Raw genomic sequence first — 23,223 nt, 5'->3', positions numbered from 1 at the left:
CTGCAAGCCTTACGAGAGATCAATTTACGAGCAAACATTTTGAGTAAATTTATCAAGAATCATGTCAGACAGTTATACCAAAGGAGCCATCAACCGGGGCTATCAACTCTTCAACTTGTTTAAAAAGCATCTTCAGAAGCATCATCATATTTTTAGGCGTGATCGTGAACCAAGTAGAATCCCAGCACAAACTCAAGGACTTCTGAGCAACAAGAGCAGAAGGGTTAGAGAATTTGTTTACGAATGTATCTGTTCGAGTACACCTAAGTAAAACGCCCTGAGAAACTCCGTTAAGTATAATAAAGATAAAATCTCGAACTAAACGATATTCTCTCGTTATTTTCTTGTAACAGAGTTATGTGTCTTTACAAGAGTGAAACCCATGTAGCAAATTACTCTGTACATTTATGCTGAAAGAAACTAATATATGTTGACCCCAGCAAAACAATTCTTGGCTTGCACTGTCACGCAATCGTGACACAATAAATTATTTGAAAACCATTTATTGGATAAAATCAAGAAATTGTGACGTTATAGGAGGTTAATAAAGATGATACTTCTCCAATTTTTAAGTGTGTTTTTTTCCCAAGTTCAGATATTCGTTGAAATATTTTGCACAAATTTTTTACAGAGGCCAGTATGGAGCCACCATGTTGGTGTACCTTTGTGGTACGCCAACATTGCGGCGGGTAAATAGTGTAAACAGCTGGAACTTACTTTGGCTATCTAGGTGACTGATTATCTGTACTGAATAAACAAGCATTTACATAAGCACTTTTCGTAATGCTTTAACTTCTGAATGGGCTAAAAATCATGAGATAAGTATATGTTTCTTTGCAAACGTGTTCGTAGGTCTATGTCACATACCGCCATAACTCTGAAATTCAAAATGTCTTGCTCGAGAAATGCAAATAACAACGACGAACGCTAAGGAAAATAGACTAAAATGTTTATAGGCTGATATAAAGACCTCAACTCATTTCTTGCCTTAAAGACCTGCAAACAAGTAATGAGCTATTACTCAATTCTAAGAAATGCAATCAAAAGCAGAATAGCTTGAGCACATCGATTCGATTGAATTTCGTGCAACTTCAAATGCAGAACATTTAGCTCAGTTGCAATGTAGCTAGTGCCTCTTCAGTGTTCTCCCCAGGATTTTTGGAAGGCCGGGGGGTTCTCTCTTCTCACTCCCAGGGTCTCTCCCCACTCCCTGAGCGAGAAATGAAGGAATGAGGAGAGACCCTCAGGCAATGAGGTTTATTCTGAATTTGATATTCATAAGAACCTTCCTGTGGCCTGATTAGAAAATTAAAAAAGATTTCCAAAGCTGAACCAAAGCTGTCAACAACTCTCGACTGTCTTTGCCTTTTAAATCAGCCTTTGCCTGGACAGCATTCACAAAGGTTTTGCACTCTGCCAAAGTAGCTTGGTGCTCCACAACAGGCTGATAGTGCTTGATCAGTTCCTCAATGTGTTCCTCACCATCACCTGGTAAATACTCTTCTGGCCAATTGAAGGAATCAAAGACTGAAAAGGATTCTAGAAGACCAGCATCTGGAAATCTATCCTCAACATGTTTGCAAAGGTTTTCCGAATATTTATTGTAAACATTATGCTTGAAATTGTCCTTTGATGAGCTTCTGATATCAAAGTCCTTTAGTTGATTACTAATGACACCATCAACTTGCTGAAAAAATGCCCCAGGAACAGTCTTTAAAGTTTCTAGCTGCGTACTTGTAGACTTCACCAGTGGCTGAATCAGAGAGAAGTCAAAATTCTTTTTTTGAAAAAGCTTGCACAGGTGTGATAGGATAGGTAATGTCTGACATCATGTAGACACTTGCAACAAACTGATATGTGCAAATAAACTTGCTAAGACCCAGTGCCTGTGCATCATTCCTTTCTGTTGCCTCTGTCTGAAGGCTTGTTATAATTGATGGCAGAGATTTACGAATTGCTGTTATTGCTTGATCATGTGACAGCCATTGGGTGTCACTGGCTCTTTTCAGCTTCTGATCAGGTGCTCTGATAGCACTCTGAATATCCTTTAGTCCTGCTGTTCTGACTGCTGAATGGTCATAAAATCGATACAATTGGGCAACAATATCTTTAAATTTCTTCATGTATGGAATTGCTTCAGCTGCCTGTGAACAGGCAAGAGCTAGTCTATGTGCCACACAGTGGTTATTTACCAGCCAAGGGACTTTCTCCTTTAATTTTGCTGCCACACCATTTCTGCTACCAATCATAGTGCTTGCCCCATCACTTCCAAAACCACACATTTTTTCATTCATTGATAAGTCTAGGTCATTGCACACAGAACAGATCTTATCAGTTATTGTTTGAGCTTTGCAATTTGAAAGCTCAAATGTTCCAAGAAATAAACACTTAATGATTCCTTTATCTGAAACATATCTCACATACAAAATAAGCTCTTCAAGAATGGCAATGTCAGTTGTTTCATCAGCCAAGATAGCAAAGAAAGGTGAAGCCTTTACTTCAAAATGTCATCAGAGCTTCAACAACTTCCTGCATGAACCGTTCCGATGTATACTTTGCATTGTCTGCTTTTCTTATATTTTGAAGATATTCACATCCCAGTGACTCACACAGTTCAATCAATGACTCAAAGTTGGTTGTGTGTGACACTTCCGCCTTTATAAGCCAGCACATGCATTTTAAGTGGCCAATAAATGCCTTTCGTTCAGCACTCAACACTTCTTTAAAGGCACCTTCTATACCACCATCAACAGCTGTTAAACCAAGTTGAACTTCCATATTAACTGCAACATTGTGGTGATTTGTTTTTTTGTGATCTTTTAAAGCTTCCCGCTTGAAGTTGAAACACGGAACATCAACCCAAACAGCACATCCTTGTCTTACTCTCTGGGGTCTTTGGTTATGTTTTCTACACAACTTGCATAACATACAATTGTGATTATTACTCCCACTGTCATTGTTTATAGTAGTCTCAAGCCACGGAAAGTCCTTCAGCCAAGCTGGATCAAAACCTGATTTTCGGTGTTTTGAATTAACAGATGTTGAGAGCTCCGACTTCCCCAGCCACATTACTTTCTCCTTTGTGTCTCTTTTCCAGAGAAAAAAATTAACTTAACTTACTTTGGGAAGCTATTCTTTTCTTTTCTGAACACGCTGAGCCCACTGAGTTCGCCATTTTTGACACGACTGACACCTTGAAGTGTCCTTCTGTTCTCGAGACAATTTAAAGATGGCTGCCATTCCACGAAACCAATGCATCACAGGTTTGAACAAATTCATGTAAGGGTAAATCACTTAAATAACCAAATTAATTGCAAGAAAACACAGTAAAAAAAAAAACACCAAGCAATGTTTCATCAACTTTATTGAGTGATTTCTTCTTTACTTATGGATAGGAATTCCCATTTCCAAATCTCAAATTAAGCTTACATTGGGTTAAATCTTCATTTTTAAGCCAGGAAGCAACGATTTTCAAGCGAATCAAGCCAGGCGGCCCGCCTGGCCTAAAATACCTAGGGAGAACACTGCTCTCAGTATAACAACTGCCTGGGTACACACAGCAAAGTGTCTAGTTTTTCATATTTTTAGACAGGGACTCTTAAGCGCTGTTGAGCTTTTAGAAACTCCTCTTCGTCTTCTTTGCCAGAAATAAAACCAAGCTCCACTGACCTTGAATCAGTTGTCACTCTTTGCCAGACGATCTCCCTCTTCACAGTGTTATCAGCCACCATGTCCCCCCTTAAACTAAGAAGAAAATGAGTCTGCTTGTCTGTAAACTTTCAGTAAAAGCGAGAGGATTCACCTTGATTGGAAACAGCCACTGATACTGATTGGGTATTTACGTCACAGCTTCAAGGAACATCATTACCTTCTCTGTATGACGCGCCATCTGTAGCAAAATTACTTTTCAACATATTACGACATATTACGACTCATATTACAACATATTACGATTCATCATGTGTCAAAAAAGACATGAAACAGGTCAAAATAGGTCGAAATAAGTAATGTGATATCATCATGTCATGTAATTCTATCTTGAAATAAGATGGTTGTCATGGCTATACCATGTAATGCGAAGCTCGTAATGACTCATACCATGTAACGTGAAGCCGGTAGTGACGTTCGAACCCTTAGTTACCGCCTGTTGTTAAGGACGGAAACTGTTCTCCTACATGAAGCCTATTTACCCCAGTTTCTCTCAGTTCGATACAGTTCCGCCATATTTTGATCGTCGACTTTAGGTGTTTCGAAGATTTATCTCAGCAAAAGAAGTCGCTTTTCTTATCCATATCGTTGTAATCTCCTTTTTCTTGTCGCACCGAGGGTCACCAACACATCTTGCGCTTTTAAAGTGTTGTGGTGCTATGACGCCTATGAAGTTCTTTGTGGTTTTGTTTCTGATTTCTGTGGTTTATGTGGACAGGTGAGTTAATTGTAATGTAGATCCTTAATAAGATATCTTTATTTTTACAATTCCGTCTATTTGCCTTGCTTTAATGTTGAGTTTCTTCTTTCACACACATTATTTTAAAAAGTCGTATGTGGACTTTAAATATAAAGTGAAGTTTAAATTGTGATGTGCTGACAATAATTGGTTTCTATTTTATCCCTATATTTATTTTAATGATGATAGTTAATGAAAATTAAGTGCGGAAATGACATCTAAAATCTAGCCTGGGGTCGGAGGGAATATTTCTGCCATTTTAACTCCTGTTCATGTTTTTGTTTGTTACTTTCCTATGCATTTTGTTTAGGCAAGATGCCAACAGAGAGAGGGAATATTTCTGCCATTTTAACTCCTGTTCATGTTTTTGTTTGTTACTTTCCTATGCTTTGTGTTTAGGCAAGATGCCAAGAGGCAACTGCAGTGCTTTGTGGCATCCATTTTGTCCCTTCTGCAGGAATTAAATAGGTGCCACGATTCTCCTTTGAATAGGGAGAATGCAGAGTTTTTGCTCCTTAGACTGGGAGGTGCAATGCGTCACATGCATCAGGTCATTGCCTTTGTTGAAAGATCCTCTGAGTTTTCACAAAATGATGTCAACAACCTAAGACGGCTATCCAGAGAGCTCAGCTTAATCAAGGATTTATTTAGGGTGCTACCTGTTTTCACTCCCAGCTCCTACCGTGCTCCCGTTAGGTATACAGGCGCTGTAGGCCGTCCTTCTTATGAAATTTCTAGAGAACAGATCATGCTTTTACATTCCTGTTACTTTTCGTGGACCAGCATTGCTAACATTCTTGGTGTGTCTAGATGGACCATACGTAGGTGGGCCATTGATCTAGACATACCTCCTTCATTTTTAACGTATTCCCCAATCCAGCAAGTAGAATTGCAGCAAATTGTGCAAGAGGAGCTTGTTTCAATGCCTCGTTGTGGGGAAAGATACATGCAAGGTGCACTACGAAGACGTGGGATCTGCATCCAGAGATGGCGGGTGCGTGATGCCCTGATCACCCTGGATCCAATTGGTAGAGCTTGTCGCTGGGCACAGCAAATACCACGTAGGCCTTACAGAGTGCCACATCTCAATTTTCTCTGGCACATTGACAGCAACCTGAAATTGCGTCACTGGCGATTTGTCATCCATGGTTGCATTGACGGTTACTCTTGGTTGATTGTTTATCTCAGGTGCAGTAACAACAACAGGGCAGCAACAGTGCTTGCCTTGTTTCAAGAATCAATCAATATCTGGGGATTGCCTTCCAGAGTCAGAGCAGATGACGGAGGAGAAAACATCGTAGTTTGTGACCTAATGATTCAATACAGGGGTGAAGGTCGTGGAAGTTTCATCACTGGGCCGAGTGTTCACAACACAAGGATTGAAAGATTATGGCGTGAGGTGGTTCACTGCATTTTATATATTTTTAAAAACATATTTTTACATATGGAGCAAATTGGTTTACTTAGTCGCAATAATGATATTGATCTCTTTGCCTTACATTATGTTTACATCCCAAGGATCAATAATACACTAGCACAGTTTATTGAGACATTTAATAATCATGGACTCTCTACTGAGCATAGCCTTTCTCCGCATCAGTTATGGATTTCTGGTATTCTGCAACACCATTCTTCCAATTAGTCTGGTGTAAGAGGTATTATGGATGATAGCCTGCCAGATGATTTAGTCATGTATGGGGATGACCCCGATGCACCACTACCTCAGGAGAATGAATTATCAGGAGTGGAGGTGGCTCCAATTTCACTATATGTTCCAGAACATGTCATTATGGTGCTACAAGAATCATTTCATCCGGAGGAGGAGGATGGAAACCGGGGAATTAATGTTTATTTTCAAGTCAGGCAATTTCTACTGCTTTATTTTGGTTCTACAATTTAACCATTAAATCAAGCTGGGTTCAGATCTGCAAGAATATGGATACGTGGGCAAATGCTGGCTCTTAAATTTCATGCGCATGGAATTTTAGTAGAGACTGTTGCAGCATACACTATCCTCAGACAAGGAATATGTGGTAAAAGCTGACTCCTGAAATTTACAGACAAGTGTCATTTCAGTTGAGGATGGCAGCTTTTTTGATAAGTTTCACTTGTGCTATTGATCATACCTTGTTTCTGTCAGTCATGTTTTAGTGCAAGGATATTTGTTTGTCTGGAGTTCGTGAACTGGCATAATTATTGTTGGAACAGTGAGTCATCACTTCCTTTTTTTCAAATGCAAGGACAGATTGCTTCAAGTGTTAAAGAAATATATTTCATGACCCAGTAATAACCCGAACTGGTGTTGTCTTATTTTTCCTCATTTTCAATAATTACATGCTTGCAAGTAAAAAAAAGGGTAACATCTACAGGTCAAGTGGTGATTTGCCAGTTATCTTAGTTACATGGTTGCTTCGGACATCACTTTTCAAAATTCCCTTACCCTTCTCTGATCATAATGAAATTTTCCATGACCAAATATGAAATGTCAGATTTAGTGGCTGTTTCTGACCTCAAATTACAGCCCTTTTTTCACTCTGATGACTGTAACAGAGACTGACTAGTTTTCATCAAATTTTTCTTCTTTGTTATGTAAAAATATCATGAAATTCACGGTGACACCAAATGTTTCTTCCAGACAATTAAATCAGGTCTGTTGACATTTTTAATTTTCCCGTGAATTTTCTTCACGTTGTTATTTTTCCCTTTATTCAGTTAAAATTTCCTGACTTTTCCCTTGGGGATTTTTTCACCTCTTTCTGTACTAAACAAAATTTCGTTTTCAGTATTGCAGTATGTTTGTTAAGTTTATTTCACTGAGTTTGTCGCCTCAATTAGAGTGCACAAGCACATGCTCCCCTGCCAGTGAAGCTTGATAGGGACAAAATATAAGTCAACATCTTTCTGTTACACGAGCAATATACAGGTAACTACTGACAGTATATCGCAAGAGATAACTTTAAATTGTGGCTTGAGATATTTGAGTTATTTTCATACTTTAAGCAAGTCTTAAAGGTAATTCGGGGTATGTGCACATAAAGTGAATTCTTCAACTTGTTCCATATTCTATCATTTGAATGGTTTATCATGTTAGATCAAAGACTATTTTGTTGCAGAAAATTAATTTGTAATTACCAGTATCTTTTGCTGATAATAAAGTTCCTTATTTGGATTACTTGTTTCCTTTGGAAAAAATTGTGGGCCAAATGCTTTCCGAAACGAGCTTATGATATTGTTCAAAGGGGACCTTTTTGTCAATACGGCAGCCATTTTGATTTTGATTCAAATAGCTATTATCAGATACTTAGGAGGCAAATACCTACTCATTAGCCCCCTGAGAATCCCATAATAGCTATTTTTAACAACTGAGTTCACAATGGCACTGTATTGGCAATAAGCTCCAATGAACACGTTGACCCTTAAGAGTCAATTTGTAATGAGTATATGGTGTGATTTCTAATGTCTGCCACAGTGTGCCTTTTACTTGTCTCCAACTGATTTTTTGGAAAGCTTGCTGTGCAACTAAATTGGGCCGGGCTATGTTTGGGTCTACATATATTCTCATGCAGGCTTTTCACAGCTTCCCCTTACCCTTTTTAAATTATCACTTTCCTTGTGCAACCCCTTTTCACTTTACTTTTGCCACCCCGATAGTGTTTCCATTAACTGCCTCTGTGCTCCCTTCCACTAAAAACATGACCAACATGAAAATTTCTTGTCAGGTCAGACTTTATTGTCTTTGAATGTCAACTCACTGTTAAAAAATAATATACTTTCTTGCTATAGGTGATCTGAGTGATACTGGAATGTTACTTCAGTGGGAGTGTAGCTGAACAAGAGGAAATCCGACTGTTCAACACTTAAAGATATTAAAATGGACTGGATGGGTCTTAGAATAGCGAGTTTTGCTTGATTTTATTCTTTTTGCAACTGACATGTACAAACATCTTGTTATCCGAACCTTATGTTGACAACCAGATGCTTTTCTCCTAGACAAAAGGCTAAGGCCTACAAACTACTTTAAGCAATTAGATTATGAGCTAGAGATTTCTATCACGTGCTGCATCCTCGTCAACTATCACACATAGAAATCAAGAGCAAATAATCTAATTGTTTTAGTATAAATCTACTAGTCTAAGTTACCTTTATGTTTTATCTTTTGTCTATGCTTACCAAGAAAAATAACTCTCCATCCATTATTCACTTATCAATTTTTGTAAATACTTCTTTTCAGAATCTATGTTCTGTTTTGTCAACTAAGGGAGATAAGGATTTTTATAAGAATTATTTCAATCAACATTCATTGAATCAGACCTTACATTAAACTTTCAATGATAATCATACTTCTGCTGACTGTATTCAGTTTCTTTTCTGTGCCCTGCAAAATGTCATTAAGCAGGCAATATTTGGTGAATTTATATCAAAAGAGAACAGCAAAACAATTTTGGACAGCTCTGTCATTTGAAAGCAGAAAATCATACACCCATCCTACACGAGACTTTAACCTCCCTTACCATTTACATTAACAACTTTTCCCTCTTACACACTTGAGGACAAGTTGATATCTGGCATTATAATCCATCAGATATTTTAGCTAGCACGCAGTTGGTGTAAATGTGTCACGTGACTGATTATACACCAGATAAAATTGAGGTGATGTTCCCCAATTTTCAAAACTTAGCGTGTTGCGAAAAATATTCAATAGACAATAAACACAACAGCCTTCATTTAGCAGGAAAATATTCGCATCTATTTGTCCGTGGACATCATCTGTTCCTCAGAGAGCACATTGGTCCTCTCAAAAACCTGTGTGCACTCCTCAGAACAGATAATTTTCACGGAAAAATATCCTGGCATGTTTTCGTATGTAGTCTATATAAGCCACACATCAAAAGCTAGCTGCAAATTAAGCTGTAGTTTTGGCTACACCCTAACTATAGGAAGAGTATGATATTTTTCAATGTTTTTCCGTTTTTAATTTTGAATACTTTTCAATACAAACTGTGACCTTCACACTACACCAGAGAAATTTGAGATTGCTTGTGTTTGAGGTAAACTTGTGCTGAGAAATCACATGGTTTTTGTGATGTCATCATCTTTGAAAAGCTTCATTTTCAAACTTTTTCATCCATGCTGGCATTTTCAAATTCCTCCAGTTTGTAGAGCAGAGCATTTTTGAAAAGTTCCATTTTTCCTGCCAGATTATATTGTGGACAGTAGGCCTAACTTAAAAATAAAGTTGCATGTGTTTTCAAATTTCTCTTGTGTAGTGTGGAAGAGACCATAAGGCTGCTAATCATACCTAAGGCTAAGGCAGTTAGTATATTTTGTGGAGTTAGACAAACAATACCAATTATATACTTATACTAAACAAATACAGACCCATTGTTATGGCAATGGTTTCCTGGTTCCCCCCTCATTTCTAAGAGGGTATTATCCTGCTTTCTTTGGTCAGATGTACATTGGAATTCTCTTACTCTACTCAACTGTGTGTAGTGTGACCAAATGTTTCACAATAGATACGGAGTAGCATTCCAAGTCTCAGGGGGTATCATCAAGTAACCAACTTGACTCATTGTTGCCAGGCATAAAAATATTGTAAAAAGGTCGATAATGGGACATTTATGCTCTGGCGTGATTTACAGGTGTAAACTATGAGTAGATCGGTTACTTTGTATAAAACGGAAATATGCTTCAAAACGTTGCTCATTGAAAGAATGCTGATCTAGACTTTCATTTAAGTAGAAATATAAATGCATGAAATCAAAAACTCAGTTGTACCAATCTCTTAAAACGTAAGTGAATAAATTTTCCATTTGCTTGGTGCAGAAAAGTTTAAAAAGTCTGTTGAGTTCCCCTGGTTGATCAATCACGCCAAAGCATGTTTTAAATATGCTAAAATCAATGAAAAACCTTTTAATTCCAATGAATGCTGCAGTTCTCAACTGATTCAGGAGTCAGCATTTTAAATTGGCTGAAGATAATGTGTGCTGCAAGTCTCAACTGGAAACACTCACAAGTGAATTTCAGGAGTCAGCATTTCCCATGTATCCATTCTCTGAAGAAACAAGTCAGGCATTTCCTTCATTGAGCTAGGTTCTTGACTCAAATGAAAATGGTCATTTCAGGGATCAGTTTCACTTAAGTCTTCCCCGTAACTGGACCTCAGGACACAATTTGGCTCAATTTGAAACTGTGCCACAGACATGGTTTCATGGTCAGGAACTAGTCTCCAGATGTTTCCGTCAACTTGATAGGTTAGGGAGATGGTTGTTGAGCCTTCAGGTAGCAAATTTCTGACTCATTGGTACAACTCCTGTGTTTAATTTAAAATGCAAGCAGATGAGATAAGAGGCCCTTAGAAGTAGTATCTCACCAAATTGCTTTACATAACAACAAATATATTATTTTAGTAGACAATGGATTGTGCCCACCCAATCACACCGATAATATTCGTTGATTTCCCAGAAGAGGTTATACACAGCTTAAATTTCAGCCATCTCCTGGAGTTGCAAACACCTGACAGAGACATCTGCTGTACATTGATGTCAAGTTGATATTTCCTGATTACTTCTTTTATAATGGAAATTTTAAAAAGTTCAGTTGCGGTCATTAATTTTATGATGGGAATAATCATGGCATCTGACAGGCGAGAATTGTGAAAAAAAAAAGTTCTCCAATCAGCCTAGGTCTGGGATTTTAAATGAGGATCTGGGCAAGTCTCTGATTTTACCACTCTATATCCTTAACTTTGTAGTTACTCCCTAATTACTGCTTAGTTTTTCCAATAGTGACTTCAGTATATTGCATTATAGTGGTTCATTGTTTCAGTTGTCTCTCTTGGAAGTGTGTGATTCAAGATTAGGCTGAATTGAATAACAAGAAACATGGGCCTGAGACTTACAAACTCATGGCCGTTTACATTTCGATGGCTCATGACAGTTTTGTTCAAATACAAAAGCCATTTTTGGGGAAACATTGTTCACATGCACCTTAACTGCCCATAGCATCATAAATTGAGCCCCTTAGGATGATATTTTTGAGTAGCATATCCATGACTCCATGGTGTCATATAATAAAAAGGGGAGCCTTGAGACAAGGGCAAATTGAATTTCACCATCAAAACTTTCCAATATTGAAGGGGCAACAACAAACCAAGTGATGCAGGGTACATTAGAAATGACAAATTATGTGGTCTTGTGCATACATCTGGGTTATAATATTATTAGATGGTCTTGTGCATACATCTGGGTTATAATATTAATGGTAAATGAAAGGCATCAAAATCTGCATTTCTTCAGAGTATTCACATTACCCACCTTCAATGGACTTTCCCATGAAATATCCAACTGGTGCCTTTCTCCATCTGGCAAAATAACGATGACACAAGTCAATTCATCCGATCTCAGCCTCTTTGTTGGTGGTGGATTTGTGGCCTCATCTGGTTCTGGTTGTGACTGGAATACAAATTCACAGATTATAAATGTATTACCCATTATTCATTATTGGATTTAAATTTGTCTTGTATGATTTGTTGATTAATAACTTATTTAGGCTTGGGAAACACCTTGAAAGATGGTGTATATATATGCTGGACATCCATGCTTCCAAAATAATGCCTTCAAAGTATTTTTCGTGGTACAGAAAAAGCCACCAAGCCTGTTTTCTACAGTGGTAAGGTTATGATAGGGGTACATGCATTACAACCATTAACCATGGCAATGGCTTGAATTAGCAAGAAGCAACAAGAGAATAGTTTATCTGTTGCATTACTAATATCAAATGTGATACCTCAGGGGCTGGTTCATCGTCTGTTTGACAGGCTTTTGTATTCCTCTGCCTTTTTGCCTGAAGCAAATAAGGAACTAATCAGATGTGCTAGAACATCACTTGATATACTTAGCCAGTATTTAAAAATTATTGTACAGTTCTTTTCATATCATGGAGTGCCAAAGTGCTGCTAGTTTTTCACACCTTCTCTCTGTCATTCTGGAGTGACTCTTCATAGTCCAGATCCTGCTGCCTCTTCAGTTCCCTTTCCTCTTGTAGTCTGAGCCTATGAATTAATATTGCACAATAAAAAGGTGATGGATTGATAGATTGATTGATTGATTGAGGGATTCATTGATTGATTGATTGATTGATTGATTTGATTGAATGTAATCGAATAGCTTGACAAAATAGCTGGTAACATGTACTTATATTTAAAACATGAATTATTTCATGAGCAGAGTAAAATATAAAATCAATCGTGTTCAATGTTTCACATTCTAATTTAAGATATAATTTTAATTTTGAAGTCATACACTTCCAGCATGTCTCATTATCATAGTGTAACAATAACATGATAAAAGTTGAATAAAGTTGTATACCAGTTTCTCTTGTGTTCTTGAAATGTTGTAAGTTTGTCCTCCAGAGCTCCCTTCAGTTCAGCTACAGTGGGTGGGCCTATGAATGAAACATCATGCGCTCATGAGGCATACATGAGTGACTGAGTAACAAAGGCAAAACAGTTTCAATAATTATTACAAAATAAAAGTAATGTTTGATTGGAGATTGAGTCATTTAGAACATAATCCAACTGCGATTGTGTGGAATAATTAATTACCTGACATCTTGAGCAAAACTCTCTTTTTGCCACCAATGCTGCAAACTATAGCCATCGTACCTGTATTACTTTCATCTTTTAAAGTGGCCAAGGCTGAAACCAAGCAACCATGATGAATTAAAATTGATTTTTTATTTCCCATTTTTTGATACAGCAAAAGAAGTACTTAATTATAGTTAATTATAGTCCAAAACAGACAATATTAAATATTAATATAATGTTGTCTAACAAGTTGCAAGTTAGGGTGAATGTTCTTCGTGACAAAAAAATTAAACATAGTATATAATGATGTAGTGTTAGAGTAAATGTCCTGCCGTGGCCCAATCTAGTCTTTTTTTAACAGTCAGGACTTTCCAGTTTGGGAAAGTACCTCACAAACATGCTAGGACTTTGCAGGACCTGTATTTATGCTAATGTTAATTTTAACATATACTACCTTGCTTCCCAGAGGTTCCACGAGATGATTGCACCCAAAACAGAAAGTGCTCATTCACCAAGTCAATAATTTCTCTGTTTTCAAAAATCGTCCTGAAAAAAAAATTATCATTAATATTAGATTACTTAACATTTAACAAATGTCATTTGGCACCAGGTTAAGATAACCCATTCCTGTCACACATGTTATTTGCAACCATTTAGTAACAAATAAGCTTATAATGGGCCTATATAATATTGCATGTCAAATCAGATTTTGTTACCTCCACAGTAGCCACTGCCTCTCGCTACAGACACACATTAGTGCAGGTCGACAGTGTTCTCTTTCCACTCTAGCCATTTGCATGAGCTAAAATAGTAAGTCGATAAGAATTTTTTATGACAGTTATTAATTTATTAATAATGCTAAAGAAGGATGATATACCAGTTGCTAATGCAAATGATTTGTCAGATATGTAATACCAGTTAATATCCACTTTAAAAAGCCCGTCAGCTGGCATTGTTTCACTCACCACATGGAAGTTGCATGGATGACTAAATGGCAGGCTTGCAGATTGTGTCATTGCAATGGATGTCTGCATTGCACTTGCTGGCTGGCCTGCAAAACAAGAAACACCTTTTTTGTACTACATGGTATTGAATGTTAATATTAATTAATACAAACCGTACTGGGCTAAGTGCACTTGGATCCTCCAATGGGAAAACTGATAAGATTAGTTTTGTTGTGCAGTTTGTATTTGATACAATATGTTAACTCTTACCAGGAGTTTGAGGTAATAAATCAAGCAACACACTTGCATCTGGTAATTCAACGGTTCCTGAAAAGAATTTTGGAACACAAGACATGTCAAGTAAAAATGCTGCATAAAAGACATCGTGTTCATTTCTAATATGCAATCATTGAAACTTCAACAATTCTTATGTTAAATTTTATGTACTTTGAGAAAAAAACCCTCTCAAGGTTACCAGTCTGCCAGTGCTTCAGGTGATAACTGATAAAGCAATATGTTAACCTCATGGGTCCTGAATCTGTGACTTAGTCAAGGAAAAAGCAATATTAAAAAAAGAGCACTCACCTGTAACTGTTGTATTTGGATTCTCAGCAGATGGCCTGGCAACTCCAGCTGTGATTACAGAGGCAGTTAAACCTGAAACACGTAACAGTAAATAAATGTACTTGTATTAGTTTTCAGTTCCCTTTCAGTGCCACATATGTTATTAATAAAAAAAATACTTAGCAAACCATGTAGTGAAGCAGTATCATGGTGCAAAGTGCAAGCACAGCTCTGACACATGCATAGTAGTCACAGGAGTGTAGCTCTCCACTGCTGTACACTCCCTGTCTGTTTGTGCTATTAATTCAAATGGAATTTATTTTCCCATAAACTGATCAAATCATATCATATGTCCAGCCTGTCATGCAAAAGCGTAGCATAATGATAACATTAACTCCAAATCAAATATGATCAAATCAACAAATAAAGAAGCCTTGACTGCGCTTTGTTCTGTTGTAAAGCACACAGGAAGCGGTAGAGCATGAAAGAAGTGTAGGGGAAAACACAAGACGAAGTCAAGTGTTTTTCCCCACTTCTTGTAAACAGAGACAGCTCAATTGTTTCTTATCATTGTTTTACTTCTTAAGAGCCAGTGCCCATAACTATGGACCAAACAACGGCACAAGTCGAAAAATCGATTTTGCTCATTTTTTGCTCATAGATTGGCCCTAGCTAGTAAACAAACGGACCATAGTTTCTGCTAATGCAGCTTTTTTGGGGAGAAATTTGCGAAAAACAATTTCGCCCCGATTGAGCTCAAAATCTACTTCCTGTTATGCTAAATTTTCTGAAAGTTTGATTGCTTTGCGCGTCGCACAGCAGCTACTTGAGAATCTTTCAATGGTTTTTACATTCAGCTCAGGTCTTCATGGTATGACTGAGCGAAAAATAAAATAAATCGAGGTTTCGTTTGAGCCCGAAACGAGATCGAACAGAAACGCAAAATATTATGATGTGTTGCAAACGAATTATAGCACTAAAATATCGCCATATTTTTCTATGGGCTATAACTTTAAATGCCATAAAAACACTTTCTACGGGTTAACTGTACACCCACCTGTTTGAAAATCAAAAAATATCTCTGGGCAAATGGTTTTAAGTCCCCGCCTTGGCCTGTGCTTCTCATAAATTTTTCCCTGAACCGCCGTGAGAATGTAAACAATTGCGTGACGCTGGCGGTCACCCTGAATACATAATAGGCTGATTTAGCAAGAGAACGGGAAGGTCACGACGACGCGCACAGTACAAATACCCAAATATGGTCAAATTAGAACAGAATCCAGGTTATTCCGCGTGCCCTGCAGTGGTCATCTGACCATATTTGGGTATTTCTACTGTGCACGCCGTTGTCAAGTGATGTTCCTGTTCTCTTGCTAAATCAGCCTAATTCGTTTCCAACAAACCGCAGATAGCTATGGGTGAAAAAAGAAAAATATAATGGACCACTTTTAACTTTAATATTTTGAAAGTCATCACTTTGAAATTTCATTAATTAAAAACGCCAATTAAAAGCAATTTACTTGGAGTTCGGGTGTTACTGCTATGTCGTTTTAAGCTGTCGTTCTTTCTTTGATCATTTTAATTACAAGAACGAGTTCTAGAAAGAAAATCGTTCTAAGTTCATTTGTTAAGCGTAATGACAAATTGATATTGTTGGTTTGTAGCCTTACGTGATCTGAAGGAACGCTACAGTGATTAAATTTGTATTTGTTGATTTTGACGGATCGATTTTCGGTTAAACCTTTCTATTTGTACCAGCACATTTAGTGCCTTTTCTCCTGCTAAAAAGTCGGAAAAAGTAAAGTAAACAAATCCTAAAAGTTTCAATCATAAATTAGAAGCATCGACAACGCGAGTGTCTCGGTAAGCTGTTAATTTGAACAATTACTGTGCTGGACGGATTGCTTTCCAGGTTACGCGCGTACAACTGAAATGCTCAATGCTTTTTTTCTTTTTTTCTTCAGACTTAAAACTTAAGGTTAGAGTTAGGCTAAACCCTAAACTGTTTTGGCAGCCAACCTATTTTTGGCTAATGGCTTAATCAAATTATATATATATTTCATTGAAATTCGCACTTCCATGACCGACTTCCCCGAACAAAACAAGATGGATGTTCGCTTTTCATTTAAGACTACAATCCTGGTCAAAAGTGTTGGGACAGTTACGGCAGATGACTTCACAGGCAGCCTCTCTTAAGACCAAAACCACGCAAGCCCGCCTACCCCCCTACCCCCTGTCAATGTTGATAAAAATCTTGAGGAAAAAAAAATCCTTGACAATAGCTTCAGAATAGCCACGTTTCAAGAATTGTTCGCCTCCTAGAACAGCATTCTCGAACTAAAGAGACGATAAGATAGATATTCACGTCTTACTCCAATAATAGTGATTTTTCAGCAATCACGTTTGGTTCCAACACAACTGTCTAACCACTTTCTATTGTCCCTTTCTCCTTTTTTCCCACATCCAATCTAGTCTTCAGAATAGCTTCATTTTCATGCAACATTGCTAGGGGGAGGGGAGTCAATTGTACTTGCTTCTATTCATCTTTTGTTCTAAAACGTTAAGGACGTAGTTGAAATCGTGGGTTTTAGCGCGCAAGAAGGGGAGGTGTCCCAACAACTTATGGCCAGGATTGTAGATTTACACTAGAGGAAATTGTTCCGGATTCGTGATGAATCCCGAACGTTTTAGTGCCAGATTGATTTTGCCGTTTACACAAAAGTGAACGAATCCGAAATAAAAACTTCCCGGTTTGGTCGTGTCTCCGGAGATTTTGAATCCGGAATTTAAAGTGGGAACTTTGAATCCGAAAACTTTTGAATCCGGAGAGTTTGTCGTGTAAACGATTTTCTCTCCAATCGGGATATTTTTCCGCCTGTGATCTTTTGAGTTTGTGTGGAACGAAAATGGCGGATTACATGATCCAGTCGTAGTCAAGCCATAGGCACATTGATGGCCATTTGATGGCGGTCGCTAGGTGATTACCTCGTCCTGTTTCAGGTGTAGGTAATCACTTTTATAATGGGTAATGCCATACTCCTCAGAAACCCAATTTATACTTTACTGCGCAAATGACGACGATGGCACGATCAAAAACCTCGACGGTTCTAGATATGAAGTAAAGACAAAAATAAATACCTGGAGGGACCTGACATGATGGACAGCAGTACCGTGGTCAGCGAGTTGAAAGAAAACTTCAGACTGTCTCAACCTACCCCTAGCCTAATTTTCGGAGGCATTTTGTTTCTCGTTGTCAAGGCAACACACTGCTTGTTAACCATTCCATCATGAATGTTGCCGGAGTTATCGTCGTGTGTAAACGGTTAAGAATCCGAATATCCTTTCACTGTAAACCCCTACTAATCCGAATACTCTAAAATTGATGAATCTGAGAACTTTTACGAATCCAAAAAAAACTCCTTTAGTGTAAACCTAGTCCTAGATCGACCACTGTAATGTTTATTTGTCTACCAGTGTTATGATCTGCAAATTTCAGGTAATTGATCAAACAACCAAAGTAGAAAAGATGGATTTTTTTCTCAGTATGATTGAAACTTAAGCGCAATTTCTTCCTCGGCTAATTCAATTCAAGAAATTCCGGGTTTTCTAGCTGAGTTTGAGCATATTGTGTAGGTACAAATTTTCTACACAGGTAGAAGAGCTGAGATGCCGTCACGCAGTTAGTAGTGTATAGAAATTATGGTATTTCCACTTGACTTTATTTGTCAGTCAATGATTCAATTGGCATAAACCATAGAGGACTGGTTAAGCGTATCTCTAAAACTGAAACTGTATCGTAAGTTATCAGTGAAATCAATAAAATAATTAAGCGTTAAAATCATTTCCCGGAGTACTGTAGTAACGTTCTTTATCAGGGATGTCGTGGGTGTTGCAATGCAAATGAAAAAGCATATATCTTTATACTAACTTAAACAAACAAACAAGCAAAAAAAAAACCACATTTTCCATTATTTTATCCACACAACGTTTCAAAAATTGCTTTCATCGGATTGTTGGAAACAAATATTTTACTCGAGAGTGGCTACCGCGTCATGCAATTGTTTACATTCCAACGGCGGATTTTGGGCAAAATCTATGAGAAACACAGGTCAAGGCGGGCGACTTGACACCATTTGCCCAGAGATATTTTTTGATATCCTAACAGGTGGGTGTATATTCAACCCGTAGAAAGTGTTTTTATGGTGTTTAAAGTTATAGCCCATAGAAAAATATGGCGATGTTTTTATGCAATAATTCTCTTGCGACACACTAAAATTTTGCGTGTCAGTTTTATCTCTTTTCGGGCTCAAAACTAACTTTGATTTATTTTATTTTTCGCTCAGTCATACCACGAAGACCTGAACTGAATATAAAATCCATTGAAAGATTCTCAAGTAGCTGTTCTGCGGAGCGCGAAGCAATCAAATATTCGGAAAATTCAGCAAAACCGGAAGTAGATTTTGAGCCCAATTGGGTGGAAATCGTTTTTGGTGTATTTCTACCAAAGAAAGCTGTATTAGCAGAAACTAACTATGGTCTGTTTCAATTCTTACTAGGACCTATCTATGGACAAAATACAAGCGAAATCAATTTTTCAACTTGTGCCATTGATAGGCGATTTAGGTCCATTTTTATAGGCATTCACTCTTAAGTATAATTTCTGCCTTCATAACAAATATAATGTCTTTTATCGAAGTACTGTTTAGGTTGAGAATTTGTTTATTTCATTAGGTGTTTTGTCAGTGGGAATCTAGCAAAACTTGTTATTTTAGTACAGTTTTAACACTACTGTTGCTAACAATGGTCTCTATGAGCCATATTTACTACAGACAAATAGCTCGTTTCCATTGCATTTGTCTGAATCACAGGGGATGTTTAATTTGGCGCAAATTTGTCAAAATTCCGACGCAATCATTTGAAAGCCAACTTACCGTCATCAACCCGTGCTCTGTTCTCTGATAAAGCACACACTTTCAGCCAATCAGAGTGCATGTTATATGGAAACTTTATTGTAATATACATTATACAAATGCTCCTTCAAGAATTCATATGTACAGATACGTACACAGAAAGAGAAGGCTACTAATTGAAACTTTGATCTTTTACTGCAACCTTTGTTAATCTAAAATTATGGATGCTTAATTGTTGTTGGGTTGTTAAGATAAGTGCAGCTTTTACTCTATAAATCTTTAAAATGACTTTAACCAATGCATTTTGACAAAACATGCCATACAGTACCTGGTGGCCTTGGGATGGTGTGGTTTGAGGTCACGGGGTTTGGTGTAGCAGTCCTGCTGACAGGTACCTGGGCCACATTACTGGTATCTGTTTCTCTTGGTAATGTTGCACGCCATCTACGACCCCGTTCTTCCATTTCAACATCATCTAATCTAAAGATACTCAGAGGATCATCGTCACTGTCTTGCATAGCCTCATCAGTACCACTTGTGGTGTTTGGCAGTCCCAAGACAGTGGTAGTGGTTGTTGTTATTGTTGTCACTGTAGTAGTGGTGGGGACAGTGTTGTTACCAGTTGTGACAGTACTTCCTGGTTGATGACTTACCCCAAGAGATTCTTCAGATTGCTTACCAGAACCTATGCCATCACTGACACTAAGTGGTAGAAGCCCTCCTCTGACAGATGCTTCAGCACTTCTCCCAGCTTCAGCACCAGTCACAATGCCAATTGTTGAGGGACGTGTAAAAGTTGTCATGGTTGGAATGGTCCCTACACCAATATGCCTATCCAGCCCGCTCCCTGACCCCGTTGTAACAGTAACAATGTTAGTTGCTGCTGTGTATGTTGAAGGGGTAGTACTGAGTGGATTTCCCAAGCTGGCATTTCCAGTCAACCCATTCCCTGACCCCATGGTAACAGTGTCAGCATTGGTTGTAGCAGTATGTGTTGATGTAGTACGGGATGGAGTTTGTACTCTATTACGCCTACCCAACACAGTCCCTGCCCCCGAGGTAACAGTATCAGCATTGGTTGTAGCAACATCAGCTGATGTACATGTAGGAATACCGCGAGGATCTCCTCCTCCTACATGTGCTCTGTTATGCCCACCTGACACTGCATGCATGGTAACAGTACCACCATTGGTTGTGACAGTGCATGTCAATGTAGTACGGGGGGAGATCTTACTCTGTTACGCCTACCTGACACAATCCCTGCCCCGGACTGAACAGTATCACCATTGGTTGTCACAGTGCGTCTTGATGTAGTACGGGGTGGAGATGCGAATCTGTTATGCCTACCTGACACAATCCCTGCCCCCGACTGAACAGTATCAGTATTGGTTGTAACAGTGTGTGTCGATGTAGTACAGGGTGGAGATCCTAATCTGTTACACCTACCTGACACAATCCCTGCCCCCCACTGAGCAGTATCAGCATTGGTTGTCACAGTGCGTGTCAATTTGGTACAGGGTAGAGATCCTAATCTGTTATGCCTACCTGACATAATCCCTGCCCCTGACTGAGCAGTATCACCACTGGTTGTCACAGTACGTGTTGATGTAGTACGGGGGGAGAGCCTAATCTGTTATGCCTACCTGACACAATCCCTGCCCCTGACTGAGCAGTATTACCATTGGTTGTCACTGGGAGTGTCGATGTAGTATGGGGTGGAGATCCTGATCTGTCACACCTACCCAACACAATCGCCACCCCCGACTGAACAGTACCACCATTGGTTGTCACAGTGTGTGTCGATGTAGTACGGGATGGAGATCCTAATCTGTTACGCCTACCTGACACAATCCGTGCCCCCGACTGAACAGTATCAGCATTGGTTGTCACAGTGCGAGTTGATGTGGTACGGGGTGGAGATCGTACTCTGTTATGCCTACCTGACACATTCCCTGCCCCCGACTGAAAAGTATCAGCATTGACTGTGACAGTGCGTGTCGATGTAGTAAGGGGTGGAGATCCTAATCTGTTACGCCTACCTGACACAATCCCTGCCCTTGATTGAACAGTGTCCGCATTGGATGTTACAGTTTGTGTCAATGTAGTGTGGGTTGTAGATCCCACTCTGGTATGCCTCCCTGGCACAACCCCTGACCTACCTGTACCTGTGTCATTAGTGTTTGTCAAAGTTGGGCTGTTTGGTGGACGTGCCCTTATGCTGCTAGAGCTGTTGTGATAACTGTTTATTCCATCTACACTACTAGCATGGGTTGTGGCAGTACGAGTGGAGGTGGATCTATTGCTTACACCCCTTACCCTGGAATCTGCCTGCTGTCCTCCCCCAGATCCAGAGGCTGTACCTTGGGCTGTGGCCACTATTTACCAACCAGAAAAGAAAATAGTATTCACAGTGATATTGAACCTTTCAAAGTGCTGTCGCAATGTGAGAGAAGATTACTAGTCAAGAAGCCATTCATTCAAGGAGAAATTAGTTCACACCATTGATTCTTAACTTAACAAGTTGGAGATTGACTACAAAATCTAGATATCTGGATCCTGTACAATCAATCAACGGCATTATGTTGGTTAAACTCGCTGGGTTTCCTTCAAGAATCGCCCTCATTGGCATCAGTAAAGTTTCTTGATAACATGTAATAATTAGGGGCCCCTGTGAGCAAGTACTCTCTTGTACCTAGCTTGGTCATTCTGACCACCAAGATATTGATGATTAGGCCCCTGTAGGTGCTCCCCTAACTTGAGTGCCAAGAGAGAAAATCTCATGGGTCAACCTTCAGGGAATTTTCAAGTAAGCTTCCAGAAAAGTATGGGCATGATATTTGATATCGCATTGGTTTAAACGTTGGCTTGAATGCAATGGAAAATTCAATTACCTTGAGGAAGATAGCCTTGCCTAAATGATAAGCCTCGGCTTGATTTCCGTCCTTTAAAAAAGAAGATGTCATAAATTTAATACAAAACATTTTATGAAGTAAGTGCAATTGAACCATTTAAACCCTGCCATCTGAGTAGCCATAGTTATTTTACTTGACATTGCAGCATCAGAATTTTAATACTGATTTACATACATTATTCAATTGATATAACAAATTCACACCCACCTCCTCGTGATGCTGATGGTCTAGGTGGCCGATCCTGTAGAGAAAAAACAAAATTTTGTTATCTAAAAAAATTATTGTATATAAAAAAAGATATCAGAGGAATAAGAGAAGTAAGGGATTTAGTTTAATTGTTCAAGTTTACTGTCTACAGTTAGGTTAATTCTACACAAAGGTGTCATGATTACTTGTGCCTATAATTTTTTTTTTAGAAACATCTCTTCATTTGCACTTATTTGTTTCTTAAACATTCAAGCATTCAAGCAAAATGTACTAGGTCTGTGTTAAACACTATGCAAGGACATTTTTCAGCAGGACACCTGTGAGCTTATTTTGTAAACTTATAAAAAATATATTTAAGAGTGAATGCCTATAAAAATGGACCTAAATCGTCTATCAATGGCACAAGTCGAAAAATTGATTTCGCTTGTATTTTGTCCATAGATAGGTCCTAGTAAGAATAGAAACGGACCATAGTTAGTTTCTGCCAATACAGCTTTCTTTGGTAGAAATACGCCAAAAACGATTTCGACCCGACTGGGCTCAAAATCTACTTTTGGTTTTGCTGAATTTTCTGAATATTCGATTGCTTCGCGCTCCACAGAACAGCTACTTGAGAATCTTTCAATAGATTTTATATTCAGTTCAGGTCTTC

The 23,223-nt window shown here is 38.5% G+C and overlaps 1 protein-coding gene across 5 annotated transcripts in view; it reads right to left on the bottom strand.

The window, feature by feature from the left end:
- Positions 1–5,106: 5,106 nt before the first annotated feature.
- The window catches only part of LOC145484966 (uncharacterized), a 22,664-nt gene continuing 4,547 nt past the window's right edge, over positions 5,107–23,223 (bottom strand). The window contains exons 2-16 of one of the 5 annotated variants that reach the window (XM_081463593.1): positions 22,572–22,605; positions 22,344–22,394; positions 21,769–21,827; positions 19,781–19,932; positions 14,564–14,635; positions 14,249–14,305; positions 14,000–14,085; positions 13,751–13,836; positions 13,489–13,580; positions 13,053–13,145; positions 12,817–12,892; positions 12,419–12,500; positions 12,236–12,292; positions 11,764–11,901; positions 5,107–10,760 (exon numbers count right to left, since the gene is read on the bottom strand). In XM_081463593.1, coding sequence (XP_081319719.1) covers positions 10,746–10,760; positions 11,764–11,901; positions 12,236–12,292; positions 12,419–12,500; positions 12,817–12,892; positions 13,053–13,145; positions 13,489–13,580; positions 13,751–13,836; positions 14,000–14,085; positions 14,249–14,305; positions 14,564–14,635; positions 19,781–19,932; positions 21,769–21,827; positions 22,344–22,394; positions 22,572–22,605 — 1,150 coding nt within the window. In that variant the 3' untranslated portion in view covers positions 5,107–10,745. Of the gene's footprint in view, positions 10,761–11,763; positions 11,902–12,235; positions 12,293–12,418; positions 12,501–12,816; positions 12,893–13,052; positions 13,146–13,488; positions 13,581–13,750; positions 13,837–13,999; positions 14,086–14,248; positions 14,306–14,563; positions 14,636–19,780; positions 21,828–22,343; positions 22,395–22,571; positions 22,606–23,223 lie in introns of those variants that run through there. The other 4 variants (XM_081463594.1, XM_081463592.1, XM_081463591.1 and 1 more) reach the window with 4 other exon arrangements.

Source organism: Orbicella franksi, chromosome 4 (genome assembly GCF_964199315.1).
Source record: "Orbicella franksi chromosome 4, jaOrbFran1.1, whole genome shotgun sequence".
Taxonomy (NCBI): domain Eukaryota; kingdom Metazoa; phylum Cnidaria; class Anthozoa; order Scleractinia; family Merulinidae; genus Orbicella; species Orbicella franksi.
This window is presented reverse-complemented; position numbering and strand designations above follow the sequence as displayed.